The sequence below is a fragment of the Trichomonas vaginalis genome, chromosome IV (genome assembly GCF_026262505.1).
Source record: "Trichomonas vaginalis G3 chromosome IV, whole genome shotgun sequence".
NCBI classification, from domain to species: domain Eukaryota; phylum Parabasalia; order Trichomonadida; family Trichomonadidae; genus Trichomonas; species Trichomonas vaginalis.
The window spans coordinates 33,070,118-33,078,739 of record NC_067206.1 but is presented as its reverse complement, the minus strand read 5'-3'; the positions used below and the strand labels follow the sequence as shown (position 1 = coordinate 33,078,739).

Genomic DNA, 8,622 nt, shown 5'->3' with positions numbered 1-8,622 from the left:
TATGAATTATTTTTGAAGAACTGAAGGTGCTACCATGTTACCGGGTGCTACCATGTCAATTAATTTCTTTTAAAAATGGTGACAACATGACATTTTGACAACAACACAGGAGGAAGGTATTTATGAATTATTTTTGAATAACTGATGAGGTCACCAGGTCACCAGGTAATTTAACTTCTCTGAAAAAATGATGACAACATGACATTTTGACAACAACACAGGAAATTTGATGCAGTCCAAAAATAAAGTTGGTTTTAAAATTATTTTTTATTTTTTATTCCTATATAAATGACAGCAACAAACAACAGCGGCAACTTTATCGTTTCTGATGAAAAAGTTATTGATTCATTAGTTGAGGAATTAGTTGTGGCAGAAACTAAAACCCTCAACGAAAGAATTAGTGAAAACAAGATTGATTTACATAACTACTTCAAACATGATGGAGGGAGAGGAAGGAAAACTGGTATGGCTTTATTAGTAAATAAAATTTCGAATTTAACGATTATAGATGTCGATATCAATAAATCGTACAATGATGAACTTAAAGAAACGGTTAGAAAAGACATTTTATCAAAACTTTCGGATAAAGATGTTATCGTTAAAACCGCTTCAGGAGGTCTTCACATTTATTGCAACACTAATTTCTTCTATGCAGTTTCGAACAGAATGATTAAATGTTATTCCTGCAATGATTATGATATTGACATAATGACTTCTATGGATGATTCAAAGCGTTCATTAGTAGTTATGGCTGATTCAAGAGTTCGCAAGAATGCATCAGAATCAATCAATACATACTCATTCATTCGTGGAAGTTATGACTCAACATTAACCAGAACAGTGAATGATATATTAAATGATTTGAATATTAAGGTAAGAGTTGAACAGAAGAATGAAGAAATAAAGACTATCATGAATGAAAACAAAGATGTAAACATTGACGATAAACTTGCCCAGAGCATAGTTGATGGCATCTGTGATTTTGAAGTACATAATGACGGTGGAAACATGAATTTAGAAAAAGAAATAACATTATTCACACTGTTTCAAGCAATTAATTCGTTACCTAATCATTTAATTAATGAAGCATACGATAACGTTTATAACTTCTGCAGTTTAACAGAAAATGCAAAAAGTAATTTTGAAAAAGCACGTAGTAGATATGCACATTTAATGACTTCTCCATTTGTTTTGGTGAAGATTCTAAAACTATATCAAAAGGAATATTATGATGAATACGTTTTGCCTTTATTACGTAAGCCAAAAATAACATTTGATATAAAACTTGATGACTCGTTTTTGATAACAGATATTAGACGCAAGGCTGAAAATCATCAGTATAAAAACAGTTCTGAAGTAATTGAGGATTTATCACGTGTAATCCGTTTTGTAGATTGTGGAAACAAATACTTCATTCAAAAGGACTATAATATCCACGACAAAATGAATCAAATATCATTTGTTCTTCAGTCAAACATGAAAGAGTCACTCAAAATGATTAAATTATTTAAAGAAGAAGGTAAAACAATAACAGCATGGGATGTACTACTAAATCAATTGTCTTCATTAACCGTTAAGGGTGTTTGCTTTAAATCTGATTCCCTAGATGTTTTCTCAACGTTTCAAGGTTATAAATACAACATTCTCGAAAAGCCTGATTACTCAAAAATTGAGATGTTTATGAATTTCATTAAAGAAGCCATTTGTGATAATAACGATGAAGTGTATAAATACCTTCTCGGTTGGATTGCATCAATGATTCAACATCCTGGAATCAAGAATGAAACAGCAATTATTTTGAAAGGACTTCAGGGAACAGGTAAAAACAGATTCACAGACATTATTTCTGAACTTCTCGCTGGTTATTCATGTAAAAACATTACTGAAATAGGTGAGCTAACGGGTAATTTCAACTCAGTAGTTGAGAATAAAATGTTTCTTGTACTTAATGAACTCAAGAATGTAGGTGAAGATAGACTCGCAAACTTCAACGCTTTGAAATCAATTATAACGGATAATGAGATTAGAATTAATGAAAAGAATCAACCCAGAAGAACTGCTCAGAATGTTGCAAACTTCATTTTCGTAACTAATAACGTTTACCCTGTCAAAATTGAAGTTGGAGACAGAAGATATGTGGTTTTAAGAGTTAATGGTAAATTTAAGGGTCAATTTGATTACTTCAAGAATTTAATGAATTCATGCACAAAGGAATTTTATGATAATTTACTGACGTATTTTATCAATTATGACCTTTCATCATTTAATGTACGAATCATTCCGATGACTGAAGCCAAACAAGATTTAATTGAATTATCAACAAATCCTTTAGATGTATGGATAAATACACATTATGATGAATTGTGTGCAGGTATGATGTGTAAAAATGCTCTATTCTGCAAACCATCAGACATGAAAGACAAGAATTTCCAAACGAGTATTAAGGATAAATGTGATAGGAAACATAAAAGAATAGATGGTAAACAGACATGGTGTTATGTTTTGAAAGAAGAAATGAAAGGATTATATAAACAGGTTGAACCAAACGATAATGAGGATTCATTTACTGACGATGAAATACCTGTAAATGAAGCTTTATAAAGTATGATTTGAATTTATTTTTGCCTTCCTCCTGTGTTGTTGTCAAAATGTCATGTTGTCACCATTTTTAAAAGAAATTAATTGACATGGTAGCACCCGGTAACATGGTAGCACCTTCAGTTCTTCAAAAATAATTCATAAATACCTTCCTCCTGTGTTGTTGTCAAAATGTAATGGTAGCACCCGGTAACATGGTAGCACCTTCAGTTCTTCAAAAATAATTCATAAATACCTTCCTCCTGTGTTGTTGTCAAAATGTCATGTTGTCACCATTTTTAAAAGAAATTAATTGACATGGTAGCACCCGGTAACATGGTAGCACCTTCAGTTCTTCAAAAATAATTCATAAATACCTTCCTCCTGTGTTGTTGTCAAATGTCATGTTGTCACCATTTTTAAAAGAAATTAATTGACATGGTAGCACCCGGTAACATGGTAGCACCTTCAGTTCTTCAAAAATAATTCATAAATACCTTCCTCCTGTGTTGTTGTCAAAATGTCATGTTGTCACCATTTTTAAAAGAAATTAATTGACATGGTAGCACCCGGTAACATGGTAGCACCTTCAGTTCTTCAAAATTAATTCATAAATACCTTCCTCCTGTGTTGTTGTCAAAATGTCATGTTGTCACCATTTTTAAAAGAAATTAATTGACATGGTAGCACCTTCAGTTCTTCAAAAATAATTCATAAATACCTTCCTCCTGTGTTGTTGTCAAAATGTAATGGTAGCACCCGGTAACATGGTAGCACCTTCAGTTCTTCAAAAATAATTCATAAATACCTTCCTCCTGTGTTGTTGTCAAAATGTCATGTTGTCACCATTTTTAAAAGAAATTAATTGACATGGTAGCACCCGGTAACATGGTAGCACCTTCAGTTCTTCAAAAATAATTAATTATTGCCTTCCTCCTGTGTTGTTGTCAAAATGTAATGGTAGCACATGGTAACACGGTAGCACTGAAAAAATTAAATTTGGATTGAGTTTAAAAATTCATCTTTATTAAATTCATCTCTTCCAATCAATTTATTTATTATATTAAATTCTTTTATTTTTGCTTCACTCAGTTTAAGGATTGAACGGTAAGTTTTTAATTTTTCGATTATTTCTTTCCTCTCTTGATCGTTTTCAACCCCACCACATTGCGGCTTCTTTTTGTAATAGCATATTTTTGATTTAATTCTGTTTAGTTTCTTTTTATATTCATCGTCTGGACTCTTGGATGCTTCGTTGTCACCCATTTCGTACGAAATAAAAAAATTAAATATTATTTAAATATAATGGAGTAATAAAATAAATTGGAATTTCTATTAATTTATTGTTAACCTCAACTAATGCATTGCCGTTAATATATCTAACCATATGATCCATTAAGCGAAATCTTGCAAAATAAACTTTTTCCTTTATTTCCTTCTAATTCAGCCTTTTGTCTTTCGTTCATAAATTCGTTCGCAAATTCATTAAAACAAGTGTTTTTAGTAAATGTTAAAATTGATTGAATGTCATCGATGATAAAATTAAACCTGTCGATTAGATACCAAAGATAATAAGAAGAAAATGGTTGATATTGGTTGTGTGTTGATGCTAACTGAGTTAATTTCCTCTGTTTCTGGTCAACTGGTAAATTGTTTGATTTCATGTAATTATACATGAAATTGCCAATTGTTTTTTCATCTGTGATAATATCTAAGTTTCTTATTATCGGTAAAAAGTTTATGTAATCATTAATGTATTTTTCATCAATGTGACCCTTTACTTCAGCCACGAATAAAGTATTTTTCTTTCTAATTATTCCCAATGCTTTTGCTTTCTTTGTTGTTGTATCACAAATGATAACACCATTCAATCTTCCCGGCATATACATTTTATGGTCAGTATATTGAATGAAATCATGAGGATTAGATGAAAATGATGAAGGATATAATGAATTAAAATCACCAACGAAATGAGTCATATGTTTGAAGTGTCCTCATTTGATACAGTTTTAGTTTCTGGACTATATGAAAGTTTATTAATGTGCGTGATTCCTTTAAGATTTACTCTATGTTGAACATTTGATAGACCACCAGTAATTCCATTACGGAGAATGTGATAAGCTTCAACTGAATCTAAAGTCATTGGTAAATTATTTTTTAATGCATAATTTCTTAAATTGATTCTTAAACGTTGAACATCTTCATCTTTATTTGATTTTACGACATTGCAATAACAACACATTAACTGACAATTTTCTTTAGTATGTGGTTTTTCATTATCGATTCTATCTAATGTTGGTTTATTTGCATATGTAAACGCTTTACCACAATTTTGCATTTAGATGAAAGGATTAAATCGTGATAGTATTGAAAATCATCCATTGAAACATTATTTTTAGTATCTTTTCTGCTTTTCATTTGTTTCTTATATGATTCAATTTTATATTTCCAATACTTTTTTCGTTAATTAAACTTGATTCTATCTCTTCCTCAGGATATTTTTCATTAGGATTAAAGTCTTTATATGCTAAAGCGTAACGAATCATTGAAGCATTCGATGATAAAGAAAGTTATGAAGCATATCAATTTTATAAACAAATGTTTCTTCAATAATTTTATCGATTGGGTCATCATAATTTCAACTTTTTATTGCAATAATGAATAAAATAATTCTAATCTATTCTTAAAATTTTTAGCATTTGAGATATATTTGATAATCACTATCTGATATAGTTTCTTGAGTTAATGCTGAATAAAATGAATCTTTCGTGAATGGTTCCACTTTATATATTCTTTCTTCGTAATTTTCCACGTGATGAATTGATAAGGGAAAAAGGATTTAACACGTGATTTATTGTTTCCGAAATCTTGAGTGAATTGGTCTAATGTCCCACCCGCTATATAATTTCTGATGTCAATAAATCTCAATTCATATGGAACGTTTGTTTTCTTTACAATGATTTGCTTAAATTGTGAAGATGAACCCAGCATTGATTTTATTTTCCATTTTGCAGTGTTTTAAATCATGAAGAATTAAATTTAATCAAACTTTCCCGAATTAAAACCTATGATATTCACTTTATTGAATTCCTTATCTAGAAGTTCTTTAAATGCTTCCTTCTGTTTTTCATTTAATGTATGAGACAAAGTCCCACCGTTTGCGGCTTCAATAATTCATTGTATTGTTCAATATTTGATTCAACAACTAATGAACAGGTTTGAAAATAAAAACTCAATCCAATCAGAAATAAAAGAATCACTCGAAGTTAAGCAAAATTCCTCGTATACGTTTTATCATTTAATTTAACCGTTGATGATACCATGAATGGTTTTAAGTAAGCGTTCAAGTTGCACACTCAGAAAGTTGTAATTCTTCTTTAGTCTCTAATGTTTCGAAGTCAAAAGTAATATATATCTTGTCGGTTATAATATTCTGCAATTGTGAGCTAATAACCACTGATATATCTTCTGTTTCGTAATATGTGGTGCATATGGTTGCTGGTCTTTTTGCAATTGAACGTCTTGAATTAATCTTCCATTATTTTCTTTACATTTCTCACAATGCTTTAAAAATCTTCTTTGGTTTTTCCTTCTGGATCATCACGGATAAATAAACTTCTTCTTTACAATATGGACAAACTTTATAGCCGGTGAGTGCTTCAACGTCTGTTATTCTGTCAGCGTGAAGTTTTCCACATGGACTCTGTGTTAATAAAATATTTACTGTTTCAAATTCTGGATCTATCATTATTGATTCCACTAATGGAAAGTCTACCTTATTTATGTCCACGTCTTCTGGTTGAGGATCACAATAATAGAAATCAATATTAACATTTAACATTCTCGCTAATCTCTCACTTTCTGATGAAATGTCAAACCTTCTATGCATCTATTGCTTCATTTAAATAGCTTTCTACGAGTTTTAGGATTAACACCATCAGGAATGTTATAGAAGCGTTTAAATAACCTTTACCTTCTGCTCTAATTTGATTATCATTCATTTAGCTGTTCCGTTTTTTGTTCATTTATGTAAGAATAAAAATTAAAAAATAAATAAAAATAAACTTTATTCTTTAAAGCCCATAAAATGAATTAAGAACACATAAATTTTTATCATCTGCGACATGACGAATACATTTTAATTTACTCAAGAATGTGTACCCTGATACATTAAATCTAATTCCTGTCTTATTTAATTTCACAACTTTGAAAAGGAATGTATGAATAGCTATAAAATGATGAGAAGATGTTTTATGGGTTGCTTCCATTTTTTCTGAAATAAATGAATAAATATAATGCTTATACGTTTTCATATCTTTTATGTTCTTAATAACGAATGGTATAGACCTTTCAACTTCGTCTTCCTTCGGTGCTGTTCTTTCATATGAAACATTATTAGTATCTTCAATAATGAAACCACAATCACACAAAATTTTATAGGTTCCAATGGTTTCTTTTGATATTTTATCTAATAAATCAAAAACTTTATCAACACCCGTGCATTTATTTAAATAATAATTTGTGTAAATATCATGATCTTCTTTCTTAATCGTATTAGTTGCATATGTCACGTTTTTAAGAGCTTTTTTGAATTTTTCGGAATCTAAAGGTGGTGAAAGTATGATACAGGGGTATTCTTCATTATCAATAAATTGTAACTTATGTTTACGAATAAATTTAGTACCTTCTTCTGAAAGTGTTTCGTCTATTTCACCATCTAATAAATTTTGTGTTGATTCTGAGACATAATTTTTATATCTTTCTTCATGAGATTTCTGAACTGCTGATTCTGAAGCTGGGATATTCATTAAACCCTCTACTTCATTTTCATTATATTTTTCAACTTCTCTTAATTCCTTAATTTTTTCATCTATTTCATCTCTTATTTTTTCCAATCTTTCAATTTCAATTTCATCATATTCACCATCTTTAATTCGTTCTTCATAATATTCAGGGAAAACATCAGGTTCTTTAGGTTTTTCTTCTTTAGATGTGGGATATAAGAAATTTATAACATCATCTTTATTCATTTTTCCATCATAATCAAACTCATTTAAAAACTCCGCGAATTTTTTACAATTTCTCAAATAATATTTATCAACCTCATAACCCGCCTCCTCTAATATATCCTTTATTTCCCCGTTTGTGAATCCTAAATTTTTAACATTGTTAGTTGTGACGCTCATTTCATACAAAATAAAAAATAAATTATTCAAATAATCATTAGTTTCTAATTTCTTTGATTATGACTCCATTGATTCCATTCATGATTTAAACAATGTTTAATTAATCGCGGAATATCTGACATCATCTATATATAGCTTCTTTTATAAAAGATAAAAAAATAAATTATTTTAAAATTAATGTTAATTTTTTTTTAATGTGTTTATTTCATTATGTTTGGGCTGAGTGTAAATGTCTTACAATTTTGAAAATTTTTTAAATCTTGATTTATTCAAAAACGTAAGAATAAAAACCGTAAGAATCATACATTTTTTACTTCATATGTTAAAAAAAATGATACAAAATCGTTCGATATTGTATGAATTCTTACGTTTACAAAAAAAGTCACACAACCCTTCATATCCTACTACTGATGTTTTGCGAAACCAAAAAAAAACTATGATATACAATGTGTGTGTAAAGAAAATACTTTATTTACTAGTTAAAAAATCATTTGGTATTGATCAAGTTATTTTTTCTGGATAAGATATTATATGGATAATTGGATAGAAAATACAATTATATAATCTTGTACCTGGTTTAATTAAGCTAATTGTCATCAGAAACTTGTAATTTTTATGAATTTCAGATTTTCTTTTCATTACTGCTTTTCTTAATAGGTCAAGTTCTTATTTACGTTATAAAGTATGATATTTACAAATATCAAGTTATCATGTTTTTTGAGAAATTATGAGAAACAAACAAAAATGAAAAAGATAGGAATAGCAATGAATAGTGATGTGTGTATAGAAGATGTAAGAGATATGAATGCAAAGCAATCAGTATTTAGGATATTGACCATAGATTTCGAAAAAAAAATGC

The 8,622-nt window shown here is 29.3% G+C and overlaps 1 protein-coding gene and 1 pseudogene across 2 annotated transcripts, besides 2 other annotated features; one reads left to right on the top strand and one right to left on the bottom strand.

Annotated features, from left to right (window-relative positions):
- Nucleotides 1–3,379: part of a mobile genetic element that runs on past the window's edge.
- On the top strand, nt 289–2,601 carry TVAGG3_0212450 (uncharacterized protein; the record flags this gene model as incomplete). Its single annotated transcript, XM_051226693.1, has 1 exon — nt 289–2,601. The coding sequence occupies one exon, from the start codon at nt 289–291 to the stop codon at nt 2,599–2,601; it is 2,313 nt and encodes a 770-aa protein (XP_051111679.1).
- A 577-nt stretch (nt 3,380–3,956) lies between the features above and the next one.
- On the bottom strand, nt 3,957–6,602 carry TVAGG3_0212430 (annotated as a pseudogene). The gene has a single exon. A coding segment is annotated over exon 1 (2,646 nt).
- Nucleotides 6,603–7,330: 728 nt separating this feature from the next.
- Nucleotides 7,331–7,847: a mobile genetic element.
- Between the last annotated feature and the right edge of the window lie 775 nt (nt 7,848–8,622).